At 46.8% G+C, this 20,914-nt stretch overlaps 1 protein-coding gene across 1 annotated transcript; it reads left to right on the top strand.

Annotated features, from left to right (window-relative positions):
• The first annotated feature begins 62 nt into the window (after window positions 1–62).
• On the top strand, window positions 63–20,429 carry PBLD (phenazine biosynthesis like protein domain containing). Its single transcript, XM_056796194.1, has 10 exons — window positions 63–651; window positions 768–888; window positions 11,167–11,266; window positions 11,690–11,788; window positions 13,808–13,917; window positions 14,004–14,033; window positions 14,328–14,413; window positions 14,899–15,077; window positions 16,862–16,924; window positions 19,956–20,429. The coding sequence occupies exons 2-10, from the start codon at window positions 793–795 to the stop codon at window positions 20,066–20,068; spliced, it is 876 nt and encodes a 291-aa protein (XP_056652172.1). The 5' UTR covers window positions 63–651; window positions 768–792; the 3' UTR covers window positions 20,069–20,429.
• Window positions 20,430–20,914: the final 485 nt, after the last annotated feature.

The following is a 20,914-nucleotide window of genomic DNA, read 5'->3' as shown; positions in this document are numbered from 1 at the left end:
CCTTTCACGGGAAATGTAGTCTTCATCCCTTCTGGCTACATTGAGTCCTTAGTTGCCATGGGTTCCCCCGCTTCCTTCTTCCCGCATAGCAAAAAGAGAAAGGGGCTAGATTCGAGTAAAGGGAAGGGAAGACTTTTGTTGTCCATAGAGAGAATTGTCAGGGAAGCCTATCAGAACATTAGTACTGATTTGTTATATGGCACCCACAAAGCACAATCCTTTGCACTTAATGCATCATTCTCGCGTTCCTACTTTAAGGCTTGTTCGGGAAATTCTCAGCTTTGGGTTCAGCTAACTGTGCAAAGCGAACCTCCAGGAACGTGACGTGGCAAGAAATGGGAATTAACCGAGCAGCGACCTCCAAAACCAAGTCACTGGTCAGGAGAAAGCCGAGCCCCGCCTCCCCACCCCGCTGGGGAGCTGTTGTCCCCTAGAAAGTGGCTTTAGGTCAAGGCCGCCCACCAACCGCCTCCTCTGATCTCAGAGGCTCCACGGTCTTAACTGCTTTATTCACTCGCTTGTTAACCAGGTAGCTCAAACTTCAGGTAGTCGGTACTTGGAGGAAAACTGTAATGCAATGAAGCAAGACTGTCCGATTTGAAAAGAAAGCCAGTTTAGAAATTAAAAAGAAAACTTTCCCGGATGGTTAAAGTAAGCAACTATTTATTACCCTTCCATAGATGGGGCAAAGGTTCCTTTGTTGCAATAAGTGACTCATTAACATTTTGATTATATAACCAGCGACTTAATATCGCCTCATTCTGCAGTTCAGAGAGATTTTAGGAAACCGGCATGCTGAGGAAGATGCAGCTCCCTGTTTTTGTAGTGGATGCTTTTACAGTGGAGTCATTCCGGGGGAACCCTGCTGCAGTTTGTCTCCTAGAAAATGTAAGTTCTATTTTAAATATTTTTGTGGAACAATTTTTCCCACGACTTCCCTAAAAAATATTCCCGCCTGTCTTTTGTTCGTTTTTGTGCTTATGTGCGAATTTTTAGTGTCTGGTGCTGGTTTTGTTTATAAAGAATGCTCAGAACTGGGTTAGGTCCAAGAACAATGACAAGAACAAGTGTATGTGAAGGAGAACTATAACCGTGCCCATCAGATGGGGAATGGCTGAACAAATTGTGGCCTCTGAATATAATGGAATATTCCTGCACCACACACACACACAAAAGAGTCAAGTACGAAGAATTCTGAGAAACTTGGGAAGACTTGTACAAACTGATGCAATATAAAGTGAAAACGAGCAGAAATAGAAAAAATATTGATGCATTGAAGATGAAACTATAAAAGGATGACTTCTTCGACAAACCTCAGAGTTCTGAATCAGGACTGTATAACACTAGAACTGTAAGGAACTTCAGAAACCAACCTCCTTTTTTCCAGATGGAGAAACCCATGCCCAGAGAGATTAAAACACTTGCCCAAGGTCACACAGATAAGAAATGAGAGGTGAAATTTGAATGTAGTTTCTTCAACTCCTAAATCAACCCCCTTCCCCCCCACTGGACCACACAGATTCCTTTCAGAGGTCTAATCCTGACAGAGACTGGGAGAACTAGAATGAACTAGAGAAGTGGATGATGACAACTTGTCAGAAGTGATTTATGTGTTGATTTGCTTTGATTGACTACCTTGGATAAAGTACTGGGCCTGGAATCAGGAAGACCTGAGTTTAAATCTAGCCCCAGACATGTCTCCTGAAGCAAGTTTATCAAGCCCTAGGAATACAAGTACAAAAACAGAAGCCATTTCTACCTCTTATGCAGTTTACATTCCAAGAGGGGTAGGATTGGTGGACAGAGAAGGAATTGATTTGGTCCTGGAATTCCTTGGGTTAGTGAGTAGAGCCACAAGGAAATTGTTAATGCAACTTCAGGCCCAGGGACCTTTTCCTTTCAAGTAAAGCTGTTAGATCCTGAGAGCCAATTGAGCAATGGAATCCTGAATCCTGTTTTCATCTTAACAGCTCACTTATTATTTAGCCTTGGTGGGGTCATTCTGCTTCACCAAATGTTGGTAATAGTTTTTGTCAAGCCCCAGGGAATCTGATATCAGATAAAGAAAGCTGGACTAAAAGAAGTCAAGAAACTTACATACATATTCCTGTTCTGGCACTAACAGTGAGTTATTCCACCATTTTGATTCTGAGATTACGCATGTGTTACATAAAGGTGAAGGGTGATAACATGTTGGATTAGATGACCTCTAAAGTCTCTTCCAGATTTCAGATTTTTATGATGCTATAAATAACCAAATAATTAGAAGATAGGTAAGGTAATAACAGGTTATAGAAAGTAAACTTTTTTTTAATAAGAAAATTCCCTAGGATGTTTGTACAACAGTTAATATTTTATATAATGCTTTAAGCTTTGCAAAGCATTTACAAATACATCAATCCTCACAACAACCCTAGGAGGTAGGTGATATTATTATCTTCATTTTACAGTTGAGAAAACTGAGGCAGACAATGGTTCAGTGACTTGCTCAATGTCATACTTCTTTCTAGAAGTGTTTCAGGCCAGATTTTAATTTGGGTTTTCCTGACTCTAGGGCCAGAACTCTATCCATTACAATACCTAGAAAAGGGCTTTGATTCAATAGATAATATGGTACTTATAATTTCCCAAAGAACTTCTGGACAAAGAGGGCTGATTAAAAGTAGATAGTGGGAGAGGTAGCCATGATTTCCTATTCACTTGATGACGACATTTGAAGGACAGTAGAAAGACCAGTTGTCAATAACATAAGGGCAATGACTCTGAGTTCAGGTAGAGATAGCCTTAGCCTAGATCATCTCTTAAAATCCCTGAAAACCTAAAGATGCTGTGGAGTATGAAATGATGTGATTTCCCTCAATTAGGGTACCTCTCCCATTTTGTTCAAGGACCTTAGTTTAGATTCCCTTCCTCCACATGGTAAGTGGTATAGATGGTAAGTGAATAGGGCACTGGGTGTAGAGTCAGGAAGACCCGAATTCAAATCAGACTTTAGACACTTGGTAGTTTTGTGATCCTGGATCATATTCTTTCTTTCCCTCCCCTCCCACCACCCTTCCTGCAGCCAATGCACAATTCCACTGGGTTTTACACATGTCCTTGATCAGAACCTATTTCCATATTATTGATAATTGCACCAGGGTGATCATTTAAAGTCTACCTCCCCAACCATATCCCCTCGACCCATGTGATCAAGCAGTTATTTTTCTTTGGTGTTTCTACTTCCACAGTTTTTCCTCTGAATGTGGAAAGTGTTCTTTCTTGTAGATCCCTCAGAGTTGTTCAGGATCACTCAGTCACTGTACAATGTTCTCCTGGTTCTGCTCCTTTCGCTCTGCATCACTTCCTGGAGGTTGTTCCAGTCTCTATGGATTTCCTCCACTTTATTATTCCTTTTAGCACAATAGTATTCCATCACCAACATATACCACAATTTGCTCAGCCATTCCCCAATTGATGGGCATCCCCTCGTTTTCCACTTTTTGGCCACCACAAAGAGTGCAGCTATGAATATTCTTGTACAAGTCTTTTTCCTTATTATCTCTTTGGGGTACAGACCCAGCAGTGCTATGGCTGGATCAAAGGGCAGACAGTCTTTTATCACCCTTTGGGCATAGCTCCAAATTGCCCTCCAGAATGGTTGAATCAATTCACAACTCCACCAGCAATGCATTAATGTCTCCACTTTGCCACATCCCCTCCAGCATTCATTTCCTTTGCTATCATGTTAGCCAATCTGCTAGGTGTGAGGTGATACCTCAGAGTTGTTTTGATTTGCATTTCTCTGATTATAAGAGATTTAGAACACTTTTTCATGTGCTTATTAATAGTTTTGATTTCTTTAACTGAAAATTGCCTATTCATGTCTCTTTATTAATTGGAGAATGGCTTGATTTTTTGTACAATTGATTTAGCTCTTTATAAAATTGAGTAATTAGACCTTTGTCAGAGGTTTTTGTTATGAAGATTGTTTCCCAATTTGTTGTTTCCCTTCTGATTTTGTTTGCATTTGTTTGCATTGGTTTTGTTTGTACAAAAACTTTAATTTGATGTAATCAAAATTATTTATTTTACATTTTGTGATTTTTTTCTAGCTCTTGCTTGGTTTTAAAATCTTTCCTTTCCCAAAGATCTGACATGTATACTATTCTGTGTTCACCTAATTTTCTTATAGTTTCCTTCTTTATATTCAAGTCATTCACCCATTCTGAGTTTATCTTGGTGTAGGGGGTGAGATGTTGATCCAAACCTAATCTCTCCCACACTGTCTTCCAATTTTCCCAGCAGTTTTTTTTTTAATCAAATAGTGGATTTTGGTCCCCAAAGCTGGGATCTTTGGGCTTATCATAGACTGTCTTGCTGAGGTCACTTACCCCAAGTCGATTCCACTGATCCTCCATTTTGATGACCGCTGCTTTATAGTATCCTGTTTCCTTTTTCTTGATCATTTCCCCATCTGTTCTCTTTTTCATATTTGTTGGGGGAGAGGAGTTGTGAGAGGGGTTGTGGCAGAGCTGGACTCCTCTTGGTCCAATTGCCAACTTACCTGGGAGTCTCAAACTGAGCGAACTCATCAGCTCCTACAGGCTCAACTCCATCTCTATGCAGACGATTCCCAAATCTACATAACCAGCCATCCTCTCCCCCTTGTCTCCTGTCACTAACCGCCAGCTTCCACCTGTGCGCCACAGAGATGTATCAAACTGGACCTGTATTGCCCGACCCCTCCTCTTCCCTTCCCTGTCTCTGCAGGGGCATCAGCCTCCTCCAAGCACCGGGGCTCACAGACGCACTCGGGTCCTCTTTCACCCTTTACTTCCTCCTGCATCAACGATCCTTGTTTCTGTGTCATTTCCCTGATCCAGAAGCTTCGATAGCTCCCTTGTGCCCCTTGGCAAAATCCTGCCACGTCTCTACAGGCCATTTAAAGCCCTTCACTTAACCGAATATTCCCTTCACCTGCTCTCAGTTCTAGTCACACTCTGCTTGTGGTTCCCCATAGGTGGCATTCTGGGCCTCCCATCTCTGGACCCTCTCCCAGCTCTCCTGTGATCCTCGGAATCCTCAGCTCCATTCAAGGCTAAAAAAACAAACAAAAAGCCCTCCTAAAGAAGCCTTTTTGGATTCTCCCTCCCCATCCAGAAATGTTTATTGACTTCTTGGGATACCTCTTGTTTCTCGTTCATTTTTATTTTTGTATAGGCAATACCAACACTCTGCTAAGCTCGTGGCAGACACTTCATAAAAGCATGCTGAGGCTTAAATGCTCTTTTATTATTATTATTATTATATAATATTATTCTTTATTAAAAGAATACTCTGCCTAAAGCTCTGGAGTAAGGCAAACTGCTTAGGGAAGGATGAAGTAGAAATGATTATTTTAGCCATTAAAATTGGGGTGAAACCTGCCCTTCAAGACTTGCTTAATAAGTAATTATTGTGGTATTGTCCAGTCATGACTGGATTCTCTATGGGATTTTCTTGGCAAAGATGCTGGAGTGCTTTGCACTTTCTTCTCCAGTGAAGAAGCAAGTGCCTCACTTAAGTCCCATTCACACGCAAGGCATGACATCATCTTGGTCCTCTTCAAAAATAAATGATGAACAAGGCAAGCAGAGGTTAGGTGACTTGCCCAGGGTCACACAGCTAGTAAGTGTCTGAGTTCAGACTTGAACTCAGGTTTGACTAACTCCAGGTCCAGCAGTCCATCCACTGAGCCATATCGCAGTTTCGTCTCCTTAGCTGCCCCTGACAAATCTTTTTTTCAAAAACAAACCTTCTATTTTAGAATCAATACTGCGTATTGGTTCCAAGGTAGAAATGTGATAAGGGCTGGACAATGGGGGTTACGTGACTCAAAGTCACAGAGCTGGGAAGTGTCTGAGGCTAGATTTGAACCCAGGACCTCCTGTCTCTAGGCCTGGCTCTCAAAACACTGAGCCACCCCCCCAAAAAACATATTTACTGAATACTTATCATTCATCCCACATAATGGGACATACAAACAAAGGCTAAGATATATAAGGAGATACTGATCCAACTGGGGAGACTCGATTTAACACAACAAATAATGAGAATAATGCACGATCATATAGAATTAAGTACCAGTGAGTGGACACCCAATTCCCGAGGGCCAGTGATAGTTCTGACAACCGTGCCATCTCCAGCAGCCATATGATCTCCCTTCAGGAACCGCTCCAGGGGCAGGATGACTCCCTCCTGAGCTCATGGTAGAAGGTGGTTGTACTTCCAAACAGCCACCAGATGGGAGCATTTTAAAATTTTCCTCTGCGTTTGAGCTGATGCCATTGTAGCCCATGCACTTAGCCCATCTTGGGGTGTCGAATCCAGAGCCATTAATGAATGAGAGCCCAGGAGAAGGCGTGGCCCCTTGCTTCCCCCTCCGGAAATCTGACTCAGCTGCCTGTCACGGTTTCTGTCCATTGCCAAGCTATGGGGGAAGATTCCGTCAGGAAAAAAAAGACCAACCATTCATTGCAAGCTGATTCGATCAGAGGCGTGGAAGGAACCTTAAAGGGCCCCGAGTCCAAGCCCTGCATTTTCAGATGAGGCGGGAAAGTCATACAAGGAGGAAGTGCAAAGAGCTGGGATTTGGAGTGGGGTAAACACCGTCACCATTTGGAAAGTGATAAGGGTCACTATCGGATCCGGAGAGTGCTGCCCATCAGGGATGAGGACCAAGAGTTTGGCAGAGCAGGGTGGAAAGGGGAGGTCCAGGCAGCCAAGGGGTCAAAGCTAGGAAGACTAAGAGAGAGAAATCAGGAAGCCAGCCTAGGATCCAGGGGCACAAAGAATCGGGGGCTTAAGCCGAAGTTCTGGGGAGGAGCCCAGACCAGAAGTGCTTGGGTGCCCTGAGCCAGGACCTAGGCAACAAGAATGTGCCACCAGGTCCCTTCATACAGTGATTCAACAAGCACTTTTTGTGCGCGAGGCACCAGGGATGCCAGAAGAGAGCTGGAGAGGCAGCTAGCTGCTTTCAGAGAGCAGCCCCTTTGGTGCTCCGTCCTTACAAGGCCAGATTAGTGGTCTCAGAGGGTGAGTGGGTCTGGGCTCTGGGGAGAAGCACGTAGGAAGGCCTCGGTCAGGAGAGGAGTGAAGGGACAAGGATCCGGATCACTTCTGAGGGCTTGTAAAGACTGGTTGAAACGTTGACACATTTTGGCCCAGGCGTCTTAGCAAGCCACGGAGGAGATTTTTCTAGGGCTGGGCAGCAGAGTGTAAAGGGATTCCTTAGGTAACCTTCTGGAATTAGAGGCTGGCCAGTGGATGAATGCAGCGGATGCCACATCCCAGAAAGCTTCTGGTGGCTGACCGACAATCACTTGTGCCGGCAAGAGTTGGCTCTCAGCGAGCTTCGGGAAAAGAGTTTGTTCTTCTCCTTTTCCCTGGCGCCTCTTCCAGGGTTCAGCCAAGACCAGGAAGGGATCGGCAGTGGCTCCCAGCCCAAGAAGCACGTGGTCTTTGGAGGCATTGCACCCAGCAGAGAACAAGCCAAGGCAGACCAGTTAGGAAAGATGCAAAAAGGGTCGTGTCCAGTACAGGAATCTTGTGTCAAGGATGGGCAGAGCCCAGAGCCAAGACTTTGCTCATCCTAGTGTGGACTTAAATTCTCTCAGAAAGGGGATGGCAGCGGCAGGCTATCAGCTGAGTTGGAGGAAGCCCGAGGCCACGGGGATGGTGGCCAAGTACGCTTCCAGCAAAGATGGGGAGGGGCAGTAGATGGCATTAGAGATGTGCCAACCTCGGGCCCAGCAGCCTCACACAGGCTTGGCTTTGTGGGTCTTCCAGCTTCCAGCGTTTCCTCAACTGGTTCCCTCATGGAGGTGCATTCATTGGGGGGCACTTCCGATCAATGGGCGTGGAAATGTGGACCCACAGATACTAGAGGGAGCCAGTCTGTCAGTGTGAGTGGATGAGGCTTGGCAGAGGGGGTGCCACAAAGGCAAGTGGGAGGGTTTTTACAGTTGGGATAAGCGCAGCTTAGATCCACTGAACTATTTGTGAGACACTCAAGATTCCTCAGTGTCCCCTTTGTGAAAAAGAAGCGTAGACTTTGCTAACAGACTTAGTTTCCTGTTGGGACTGTGGCTGGTTTATCCTACCTAAATGAAATTAGAGAGATCTAGACGGTTGAGAATAGCTCTGAGTATGCCTCTGGTTTTTGCAAACCTGTCTGCAAATGGACTAGTTTCCACATGAAAGGGGGCTTACTGGCAGTTCCCCTGGGCTACCAATCCTGCTTTATCTCCCCTGATCCTCCTGCCCACAGTCTTGGGCTCTCACTGTCCGTGTCAGCGGAGGACACGCTCTGACAAGTGCTACCCATAACCTATAGAAATAAGTTGTGACTCCTGAGGACCAGCCTTGCTCCCTGGGGAGGGACTCCTCACTGGGGGTGAAAACTCTGCACATGGAGAGGGTGCTCTCTGCATCAGTGAAAGGTGGGTCCTCTGGATGAGCTCATAGATTCAGAGCTTCTAAGAGGACCCTTTAAGGCTTAGGGTCCACAGCCCTCATTTTATATATCAGGAAACTGAGACTTAGAGAAGCTAAGAAATGACACCCAGGGCGCTGGTGGCAGGGCAAGATTTGAACCCAGGTGCCTTGATTCCAAATCCAGCTGAGTCCCCATCTAATGTTCTTTTTAAAAATTTTAATTTAATTGATTAATTTGGAATATTTTTCCATGGTTATATGATCCATGTTCTTCCTCACCCCCCCTATCCCCCCCCCCCCCGCCCCGAGCCAATGCACAGTTCCACTGGGTTTTACATGTGACATTGATCAAGACCTATTTCCATATTATTGATATTTGCACCAGGGTGATCGTTTAGTCTCCATCCCCAGTCAAATCCCTATTGACCCATGTGATCAAGCAGTTTTTTTTCTTCTGTGTTTCTGCTCCCACAGTTCTTCCTCTGGATATGGATAGCATCTTTCTCATAAATTCCTCAGGATTGTCCTGGATCATTGCATTGCTGCTAGTAGAGAAGTCCATTACGTTCAATAGTACCACAGTGTATCAGTCTCTGTGTACAATCCTCTCACTCTGCATCAATTCCTGAAGGTCTTCCCAGTTCACCCTCCAGTTTATTATTCCTTTGAGCACAATAGTATTCCATCACCAACATATACCACAATGTGTTCAGCCATTCCCCAATGGAAGGGCATCCCCTCGTTTTCCAGTTTTTTACCACCACAAAGAGCGCAGCTATGAATATTCTTGTACAAATTTTTTTCCTTATGATCTCTTTGGGGTACAAGCCCAGCAGTGCTGTGACTGGATCAAAGGGCAGACAGTCTTTTAGCACCCTTTGGGCATAGTTCCAAATTGCCATCTAGACTGGTTGGATCAAATCACAACTCCACCACCCAACTAATGTTCTTTAACACTGTACAGACTTGATCTCTCACTCAGTTTGTTCCTCTACTTGGCATCAGAAGATTCTAAGCTCGGTGACACGGTATATACAGTCAGGAAAACCTGAGTTCCAATCTGGCCTCCCTTATTAGCTGTGTGACCCTGATTAAGTCACTTAACTCTGCCTGCCTCCATTTTCTCATCTGTAAAATGATTGGGGAAAAGACATGGCAAACCACTCCAGTGTCTTTGCCAAAGAATCCCAAGTGGGGTCATGAAGAGTCAGACACAACTGAATCAAATGAACAGTCTTAGAATCAGAGGATCACAGAATTTTGTAAGGATCCTAGAGTCCACTTAGATTTTGTTAAGCACCAATCATCTGCAAGGCATGGCCACTCAGTCCTGAGAATAGGGGACCAAAGATGGCAGCAGACACTGAGCACAGGGTGGGCATAGCTTGTATGCAGCGGATCGATGGACTTTCTCAGAGCAAAGCTAGCGGCATCTCCCTTTAGGGGCCCAGGGCTATGCTCAAGAGACCGTGGGATAAATGGTTTTCCTTAAAGCTCTCAGCTCAAGTCCCCATTCTGGGGTGTTTGCCTCTCATCCCACTCCCTTGCTAAGTGCCAGGGATTCTTGCCCCAGTTCCTTTTAATCAATAAACATCCATTGGCTTTTCTGAAGGGATATTTCCTGAGAATATACAGCAAGAATGGAAGTACAAGTATTTCCTCTCAACACCCTCCAACTGGATCAGGATGTACAACACATGCAGGAAAGTCATGCAAAGACTAGAGAGGACCTTCTGTGACAGACTGAAGAGCTTGATAGGAAAGGGAGCAACATGGTCAGACTTTTACTTTGGGAATGTTATTGTGGTGACCACATGGAAGATAAATGGAAGAGGGGAAACTGGCAGCAGAAGATCAATCAAGATGCTTTTAGGGGCAAGCTAGGTGGCTCAGTGGATAGAGAGCCAGACCCGATGATGGGAGGTCCTGGGTTCAAATTTGGCCTCAGACACTTCTTAGCTGTGTGATCCTGGGCAAATCACTTAAACCCCCATTGCTTAGCCTTTACCACTTTTCTGCCTTGGAACTAATACTTAGTATCAATTCTAAGACAGAAGGTATTTTGTTTTTAATAATTTTTTTAAAAGAAAAAGAAATAATGAGGAGGATTTCAGTAGCTATTGCCCTACTGTCATTTAACCAATTAACGTCAATTAGTTTTTTTAAAAGGATCTTTTCTAAGATATATCAAGGTGCTTATTAGGCTCCTAAGGGCTGGGCTGTGAATGAACAGTCCCTTGTTATATACAAGATGAGAGGGCTGTACTAGATGATGTCTGAGAAGTCATCCTAAATCTCCTTCACTCTAAAAGGATGGGGTGGGTTGGGTTAGATTTTCCCCAAGGTTCTTCCTAGCCCTCGATCATATGTTCTCTGGAAGGCTACTCTGTGAGTATGTATTTCTGTTGTGGAATTTCTGCATCTTGAATTCCTTAGCAATAATTCCCAAATAGTCCTTCCGGGCTTTAATGGAACCATACTCTCTTGAGATATATACACTTTCCCCTGTCTTCCCCATCCCACTCTTTCCCCAACCCCCACTGCAGATCACAGCTTCCTGCTTGATTTCATCTTTTGCACCTGCTACCAGATTAAAGAATTTGTATCTATATAATTTCTCTGATTCACCAATTTTCTGTTAAGGTGCGGTCCCTGGTCCTCCATCCTGAGGAAGCCTGACTAGTATTTTTTGGATTCCCCTTAATTTAGGAACTGGATGAAGAAACGCATCAAAAAATCGCAAGAGAAATGAACCTTTCTGAAACCGCTTTCATCCGGAAACTACACCCGACAGACAACTTCACCCAAAGTGAGCGAGTATTTACATCCTTGGAGCGGCATGAGCGACTGCCTTTTACAGGACTAGGATATGGAAAAGAAATACTTGTCTTTTTATTTGTTTGTTTTTTTACATGGATATTGAATAGAAGTAGTGAATTTTGTTCCCTTTGTTCATCTCTTGGGGAACTGCCCCGACAACTGATTGTATGTCCGAGATGTCCATCTGGGCTGTGAAAGGTTCAGCCTCTTCTGTACTGTGGCTCTCTTGAGATTTCAATGATGGACAGACAGACAGAAAGTGGGCATTCTAGCTTTCCCCTTCTTTTAATAACATTTTCCTGCCCCAAATCCATATTGGGAAAATCTTTTAAAAATAGTACCAGAAGCAGGTGAGATTGTCCTGACCCGTGTTCACATAAATGGCCAAATTTCTCTTTCTTTTTCTCCAAAGGTTCCTGCTTTGGGCTAAGATGGTTCACGCCGGCTACTGAGGTCCCTCTCTGTGGTCATGCTACATTGGCTTCCTCAGCTGTGCTGTTTCACAAAATAAGTAATGCGTTATGGTTCTTATTCCTCTCTTTTTTAAGATGTTCGTTTGGCCTCTGGAAATAGCAAAGGAATTTGGGTTAAGAACAAACCCCACCGATCACGCATTCATTCCAATAATGACTATTTCTTGAGTTCCAGATTGGCTGTCCCTTTAGCCATCTGCGGCTCAATCCAACATTTTCAGTGCCTCCTTCGGGCCAGGCTCTGTGCTAGGCTCTGGGGATGGAAGGAGAAAAGGACGAAAGATTTTTTCCTCTTTGAGCTTCCATTCTGATGGAGAGATAAGTACATCTAAAAGGATGTACAGTGTAACAGTAAGAAGGTTAGAGCACAGGCCTTGCTCTCTTCACGTAACTCACGGGAAAACTGTCAAGTGGCCAAATCTTTGCAGTACAAAGTAGCATGAGAAAATTCAAGGAGGCTTTCTAGGAGACTCTTCATCCACAAAACGGGGATAATGGCCTTCCCTTATAAACTAGATGTCACAGTGGATAGACTCCTGGGCCTGGAGCCAGGAAGATTTCTCTTACAGAGTTCAAATACAGGCTCAGACAGTGGCTAGGTGACCCTGGGTAAGTCCCTTCACCCTGTTGGCCTCAGTTTCCTCATCTGTAAAATGAGCTGGAGAAGGAAATAAACCATGCCAGTATCATTTCCTCAAAAGTCTTAAAATGGGGTCACAAAGAATCAGACATGATGAAACACCTGAACAACAGAGGGTTGTTGAGAGGGGATCAAATGAGATAATAATTGTTAAGTGCTTTGCAAACCTGAAAGAGCTATATAGATGCCGACTGCTACAGCGATGTCACCAAGCCTGTCTGGGCCTCAGTTTCCTCATCTGTAAAATGAGCTGGAGAAGGAAACAACAAACCATGCCAGTATCATTGCCCCAAATGTCCTAAAATGGGGTCACAAAGAATCAGACATGACTGAAACACCTGAACAACAGAGGGTTGTTGAGAGGGGATCAAATGAGATAATAATTGTAAAGTGCTTTGCAAACCTGATGCCAGCTGCTACAGCGAGGGCTCCAAGTCTGTCTGGGCCTCAGTTTCCTTGCCTGTGAAATGAAGGGGTTTGACTGAATGGACCAGCTCTAAGGCCTCTTCCGTAACTAAATCCTGTATATCTAGTTGCAGATAAAGTGCTATGCGAGTTTGGAGAGGGGAGGCACGTCCCCTGGCTGGCAGATGAGGAAGGCTTTATGAGGGAGCTGGGGTTTAGGGCCTTTGAGGGATGAATAGGAAATACGTGGAGCTTAGGAAGAAAAGAGAGACAGAGAGACAGAGAGAGAGGGAGAAGAGATGGGGAGAGACAGAGAGAGGGGGGGGAAGGAGAGACAGAGAGAGAGAGAGAGGGAGAAGAGATGGGGAGAGAGACAAGAGATAGGCAGAGGCAGAGAAAAGAGAGCAGAAGAGAAGGGAAGGGAGAAACAGAGAGACAGACAGAGAGACGAAGAGATGGGGAGAGACAGAGAGAGGAGAGGGGGAAGGAGAGAGAGAGACAGAGAGAGAGAGAGAGAGGAAGAGGGAGAGAGAGAGATGGGGAGGGAGAAATGGAGGGGGAGGGAGAAGGGCATCTCCCAGGCAGAGGAATACTCTGAGCAAAGGCAGAGAGGAAACAGAAAGGCACAATGGTGCACAAGATGATGAGTCAGAGCTGGGGTCATGTCACAATAAGGATAGCTAGCATTTCTGTAGCACCTACGAGGTGCTACACATTCTGCTGAGCACTTTTCAATTATTTCATCTCATTGGATCCTTAGGACAGCCATGGAAGGTAGGAGCTGCTATTTCTACCCCTTTTACAGATGAGGAAATGGAGGCAGGCCGTCTCGCCCAGGGTCCCACTGCTCCAGGCCTACTTCTCTCTCCATGGAGCCACCAGCTGCTGATCAAGGATTAATAAAAACTGAAAAAAAAAAAAGACAGGCAGTCTCTGATGACAAAAGAGTAAAAGACCCTTTTTCATACCTTGATTTCCTTTTTCTATGAAAACGCTCTTTTATTTTTGGCAGAAAATGTGAACAAAAGTATAACTTTCCTAACTCTGAGCGGAGAGCTGAAGGCCAGACAGGCAGACGAGGGGATCGTCATGGACCTGCCTCTCTATCCCACTTATCCCAAGGTCAGCCGCCGGGTGGCTATCGGTGTTCCTTGTGCGCTCTGTAGCTGGCCTGTTGTAAGTGGTTCTGGTTTTGTTTTTTAATCTAGGCCCATGAGGAAGTCCAGGATCTAATCCAGGTTGGTTCTCCCCTCAAACTGTGAGCTCCCAGGACACGTGTTCCTCGTCACTGGTTCACTAGGGGTTTGGTCAAAGCCAATAGAATCGGGCAAAGGTCTCAAAATGGTGAGGAAGAATCGGCGGCCCGCGCTCCCTAGCCACGGGAGCCAGATGGTAGCCGAGGAGGATGTTGGCGGTGCTCCTCTTCCCACGGCTGTGCCTGGTCCTGGGGGGTCCCGGGGGGCCTGGGGGCTGTGGGAGCTCAGGGTGCCCGGCGGCCCACCCTGAGAAGCCTTTTGCCTCATCCTCACTAGGTGCTTGGCACCGTGCGTGTTCAGGACATCCATTATTCTCCAGACACCAGGAAGCTCCTCGTTCGGCTGGACGATTCTTACGGAAGGTAGACGAGGCTTCCCTGCCCGGCGCCGATTCCATTCCTTCATCCTGGCTGATGGGTGGCCCCCCTCTTTGTGAATTCTCCCAGGGAGGCGTCTCCCTCCGGGCCTTTTTGGGCATTCTCTGGGCGCCAGGGCGGCCTCTCAGGCTGGGAAGGGCTGGACTTTGTCTCACTGGCCGCAGGCCTGGGCTGCTCACGGCCACCGCGTGTCTCTGTTCTTGCCCCGTCCCCTGCGTAAGTGCTCAGGTCGTGTGCAAAGGAGACGGGATTTATTGCCGCAAACACTCGTCCAGTCCTGTAAGCACGTTTTGTTCCAGAGATTTCTCCTTGTCTCTTTGCCTCTTTGTGGGCCATACAGAGAACGGAGGCCCCTGCGACCCCCCAAGGGCTTTCTCAGGGAGAAACTTCTCCCGAGTGGGGAGAACAGGAGGACTGTGGGAAGGCCTGGGGGCCCCGCCGGTGCTGATGCTTCTCCATCGTTCTCCCAGGTCTTTCCTCGAGAATCTTGAAGTGAACCCAAAGAATCTGACAGAGGCGGAGAAAACGGGGAGAGTGAGGGGGCTCATCCTCACCCTTAAAGGAGAGGGAGGCGCAAAGGCCCAAGGCTACGACTTCTACTCCAGATATTTTGCCCCCTGGGTCGGGGTGGCAGAGGACCCCGTTACAGGTGAGCGTCTTTCCCTCTTTTTTAAGTCTTTAAACCCGTCTTCCGGCTCAGAATCAATACCATCTCTTGGTTCTGAGGCAAAAGAATGGTAAAGCGAGGCTGTGGGGGTTCAGTGACTCACCCAGGGTCACCCAACCCCAGAAGGTGAGCTTCTGTTTGGGCTTGGGGAGGAGGAGTCAGCCAGGGGAGGATTGAGCCAAGGGTCCTGCCAGGCCGGCACCAAGTCAGCCCCGAGGGAGGCGAAGGGGGCTCTCATTGGGCTGTTCCCCCCCCCCCCAGCCCACACCAGGCCTTCATGCCCCAGAGGGGAAGGGGATGGGGAAGGGGAAGGGGAAAGGGATGGGGAAGGAGAAGGGGATGGGAAAGGGGATGGGGAAAAGGATGGGGAAGAGGATGGAGAAGAGGATGAGGAAGGGGATGGGGAAGGGGAAGGGGACAAGGGTGGGGAAGGGGAAAGGGATGGGGAAGGGGAAAGAGGATGGAGAAGAGGGTGGGGAAGGGGATGGGGAAGGGGAAGGGGACAAGGAAGGGGCCAGGAAGGCAGGGAGGGAGGCAGCAGGAGCTGCAGGGGGTGGGGAGGAGGCAGGAATCTGAGGCCGGTGGCAGGTGGCTGAGGCCTGTCCGACGGCAGGACCATGGGCCGCTCCCCCAGGAGCAAAACACATGAAGGCGGCATTTGCTCCATAAAGTAGAGCTCAGCAATTAAGCAGTTTTAAGGACTCAGGAAAATCCAGAAACAACAAACCCCTCCGCCCGCCAGCCCTCCCTCCCTGGCCAAGGGCAGTTCTGGCCGGCCTCTCGCAGCTGCTGAGCTGGCAGAAGAGGCTTTGGCCAGCAGGCCGGGACAAAGGGATGCCGGTTGTCACCTTTCCGGTGGGGTCTTCTCTTCCGATCCGTCCATCAGTGAAATGATCTGACGGACGTGGCTAGAGTTGGCAGATCTCTCAGATAGTATCCGTTCCAGCCCCTTCATTCACAGAGGAGGAAACTGAGGCCCAGAGCTGGGCATGAGGCTGCACTGATAAATAAACATTTTAAACCACCTGCCTGTAGGGGCAGCTAGCTAACTCAGTGGATGGAGGTTGGGAGGTCCTGAGTTCAAATTTGACCTCAGATACTTCTTGGCTGTGTGATGCGGAGCAAGTCCATTGCCTAGCCCTGATCACTCTTCTGCTCTAGAACCAATACATAGTATTGATTCTAAGATAGAAGTTAAGTAAGGGTTCTAAAAAAAGATGAAACCCCCCACAAAAATAAAAGTAAAAAATTGCACTCTTCAATCTGCCTTTAGACTCTATCGGTTCTTTCTCTGGAGGTAAATAGCATTTTTCACGATAATTCCTTTGGAATGATCTAAATTATAAATTTGGAATTTTTTTAGGCTTACTGGGCCCCCAGTTTGGGGGATAGAATGCACAAAGTTGGCCCTTTCAGAATCTTGCCCCTTGATATATCCAGTGCCATCGTGTCATGCTCTATTGTTTTGCATTCCTGAAGTCTCTCACCTCTAAATGTTCCATATACATGATGGCTGTCGTGGTCAGCAACCATGAAATCTGGTGGGCTCTGAGTGTTGAGCTCGCTTTGGGATGGGGGTGCCAGGGAGGATGCTCAGGTGAGCTCACACGGCCCTGCCCTTTGGTGTCATCTGGAGGTTTGTCACCAGAGAATTGGGCTCACACCAGAGCCATCTGCGCTAACACACTTCCTGCAGGACCCCGAGCGTCTCTTCCCAACTGTCCGTAGAGCCCCGCCTCAATCTCTCTCTCTCTCTTTCTGCTAAGGATCTGCCCATGCCGTTCTCAGTAGCTACTGGTCTCAGCAGCTGGGGAAGAAGGAAATGCGGGGTAAGACGGTCCCTTCTTTTGTAATTTCTCTGACTCTTCCTCCATTGCTAAGTCCAGGAGGCGAACGTATGAAATCCTTGTAGAAAGAACCTCAATTTCTCTCTGGGGTTCGTTATCTATCACAACTGGTCAACCATCCATTGAAACCAGGCCCTAGTCAGAACTTTGAGCCAGCAGAGCCCTCAGGGACAAAATAAGCGAGTGCCTGCCCTCAGGGAGCTTACATTCTGTCAGAGAAGACAAAACGCAGTCTAGCCCAAGGCTTGCAATCGAGAAATCTTGAGTTCAAAGCTAGCCTCAGACACTTTCTAACTGTGTGACCCTGGGCAAGTCACATCATGATGATGATGGTGATGATGATGATTATGGTGATGATGGTGATGGTGATGATGATGATGGTGATGATGATGGTGGTGATGGTGATGGTGATGGTGATGATGATGGTGGTCATGGTGATGGTGATGGTGATGGTGATGATGATGGTGGTGATGATGGTGGTCATGGTGATGGTGATGGTGATGGTGATGATTATGGTGATGATGGTGATGGTGATGATGATGATGGTGATGATGATGGTGGTGATGGTGATGGTGATGGTGATGATGATGGTGGTCATGGTGATGGTGATGGTGATGGTGATGATTATGGTGATGATGGTGATGGTGATGATGATGATGGTGATGATGATGGTGGTGATGGTGATGGTGATGATGATGATTATGGTGATGATGATGGTGGTGATGGTGATGGTGATGGTGATGATGATGGTGGTCATGGTGATGGTGATGATGGTGATGATGATGGTGGTGATGATGGTGGTCATGGTGATGGTGGTGATGGTGATGATGATGATGGTGATGATGGTGGTCATGGTGATGGTGATGATGGTGATGATGATGGTGATGATGGTGATGATGATGGTGATGGTGATGATGGTGATGGTGATGGTGATGATGATGGTGATGGTGATGATGGTGGTCATGATGATGGTGATAATGATGATGATTAATGGTAGCACCTGTCTCCCAAAGTGGTTATAAGGAACAAATGAAATAATAATTGTAAAGTGTGAAGCATATGCCTGACATTTAGGATATGCTACACAAATGCTAGGTATTATTATTACTACTAAACTAAATACATACATGATAAGCTTTTTTGGGAGGAGGTATAAGCCACAGGGTTGGGGGACCACAGGTGTGGCATAATAAGGGGTATTTGGGGTGTTCTTTGAAGCAACAGGCCTTGTACCATAAAGACTTTCATTTTAGGGTCATTCCTTGGTAAAACAGAATCACGCTGTCAGCAAGTCCAGACCTTTTCCCAGAAGGAAGGTAATTCCTCCTGAGACACAGCATAGTAGACCAGTGAGTCAAGAGGCAGGACAAGTGGCTTGGCTCTGGTCGTCACTACATGAGTGACTTTGAACGAGTCACTTCATTGCTTTTGGTCCAAGTTTGCTTCTTAGTAACCTCCTGGGGTTGGGCTGGACATCCTGACCTCGCCTGAGCCGGTAGCCCTGACAAGGGTAGCATTTAGACATGTCTGGAGCTCTCTGTGCCCAGGAAGGATGGATCAAATCCATCCAACAGGTTCACAGGCTGCAGCCACGAAGGGTCGGAATGCCTGACCTCACGAGGCCCTGCTCTGGGCATGATGGGGTGGATGTTATTTTCCAGACGAGTTTGTCCGACTTCTTTGACAAATGCTGACCTCGCCTTAAGCCATAACAAGATAGTGAGGTCTGTTTGTCCCTGGAAGGGAGATGGGCAGCTCCGCTGGGGCCAGAATGTGTGAGGCGAGCAAGCTGAGCACCCAGGGCCCAAGTGCACCTTCTCTCCCCCGCTGCTCTACTCCTCTGCGCCTCTTCCTCTAGCCCCAAGTGAATGACAGGCGGGATGGGGGTCCAAACCCAGCCTTTCTTTTTGAGACTTCAGATGAACTCGGTGCCAGTGGCTTGAAACCTGCCCTCTGGCTGGGCTAAGGAAGGAAGTCACCCTGGGCAGCTTCCTCCTGTAACGAATCGTTCTTGCTAAGTCGCTGCTAAAACCTGGCTGCTTCTTTACTACCGAAGGACCGAAAGGCTCGTTAGGACGCCTCTAAGGCGAGCTCCCTGGAGTGAAGCTCAGGTCATGCTCTCCTCGGAGAGAAAGGGGAGATTCACTACATTTTGAGTCAGAAGAACCGAGATTGAAACCTGTGACTTTAAGCCAATCCCAGCCTCTCTCCAGCCTCAGTTTCTTCCACTGTAAAACGAGAGAGAAAGTGGGGTTGAACCAGATGTTCTCCAAGGTCTCTTCTAGCTACAATCCTTATTTACCACATTCCAAGTACTCAATGGCAAGCTTTGGGGCTGAGTATTATGGGAGGGAGCAGGAGCCCCGGTACAGCCTCTTGTGTTTGTGTGATGAGGAGGGCGAGCACTTAATGGTCCAGTAGAGAGAGATGTGAGATGGATAGGATTTGGGGCTCCCCAGACTCCCCAAAAGTATAAGGATAGATTTTAAAGGAGATCATGAATTTGGACAGAAAAAAATAATGTCTGTTTTCATTCATCTCTGACTGAAAGACAGAATTTCCTTCAATTATGAATTTTAAAAATGGTTCTCAGGAGGCTTCCATAGATTTCGCCAGATTGCCAAATGGGTCCATGACATAAAAAAGGTTAAGAACCATTGGTGCAGGGCCACAGGAGCTAAAGTGTGACATCTTGGAGGCAGCTGGGTAGCACAGCAGATTGAGAGCCAGGCCTAGAAATGGGAGGTCCTGGGTTCAGAAGTGACCTTAGGTACTGTGAGACCCTGGGCAAGTCACTTGACCCCCATTGCCTGGCCCTTACCACTCTTCTGCCTTGGAGCCAATACATAGTGTTGATTCCAAGGCAGAAGATAGGGGTTAAAAAAAAGGGTGACATCTTACCAATGACCAGTTTATTTATTTTATAAAATGTTATAATTTTTTCTTTGTCAGTGACCAGTGGATTAGAAATGGAAAATGACTTGATATGACCATTCTTTTATTTTCTCTGTAGCCTTTCAGTGTTCCTGCCGTGGGGGAGAAATGAAGATTTCATTGCGGGATGGTGGAAGAGTTGACATTACGGGTCAGACAGCTTTGGTTTTGGAGGGGAATCTGACCATCTGAACGTCCCCCCGACGAGCCTTACATTGCTTCCCCGATGATTACTTTTGGGGAATGGCTAAATTCAGATTAAACATAGAATTAAAGGGAACACGGCTGATGGTTCTCTTATCCATGATCGTATTTGAAAATGATGGAATTGGAGACATTTTCGAGTAAATTTAAGAATGACCTTGAAAGTGGGGGAGTGCCAGAAAGGGTTGCCGCCTCCAGTGGGATAACTTGAAAGACGGGGGTGTCTGAATGCCGCCTAAAGGCGAAAATTAGATCGTAAACTCCTGGAGGGCAGGAAGTCTCTTTTGCCTCTTCTTATCCCTAATACTGTAGCTGGCGCCTAACACTGAATAAAATTCTTATTGATTGACTGAGTGAAATTTCAGCTGTGTGCAACCCCCGATGCCAATCCGTGCCACCCACTGGCATTAGGGTCGTTTTCTTGAGGGCCAGGCCGGGATGGTCACCCCCTCCAACCCCAGTGCCTCAGGTGACAAAGGGAGACAGTTCGGCAAAGCACCCATAGTGGTTCCAACTCGATTTTTCTCCCGAGTCCTGTGGGTGTGCTTTACTTCGAAACGTCTTCCCAGGTGCCAATGGTGGCCTTGCAGACACACAACAGGTGGTGAGATGGCTCAAAGTCCTGGGATTCAGTGGAAAGAGAACTGGACTTGGAGAAAAGACCAGGGTTCAAATCCTGACTCAGCCACTCATTATGTTAGGCTCTATTTACCCCCTCTGGAGTGGTTGGGCTATGTGTGGTCCCTTCCACCTCCAATCTAAGATTCCAGTTACATTTGCAATTTTATGAATAATTTTGTATAGATGCCAGAGGAGTGCATATAATTCATCGTG

Source organism: Monodelphis domestica, chromosome 1 (genome assembly GCF_027887165.1).
Source record: "Monodelphis domestica isolate mMonDom1 chromosome 1, mMonDom1.pri, whole genome shotgun sequence".
Lineage (NCBI taxonomy): Eukaryota > Metazoa > Chordata > Mammalia > Didelphimorphia > Didelphidae > Monodelphis > Monodelphis domestica.
The sequence above is the reverse complement of the archived record's forward strand: the minus strand, read 5'-3'. Positions and strand labels throughout refer to the sequence as shown.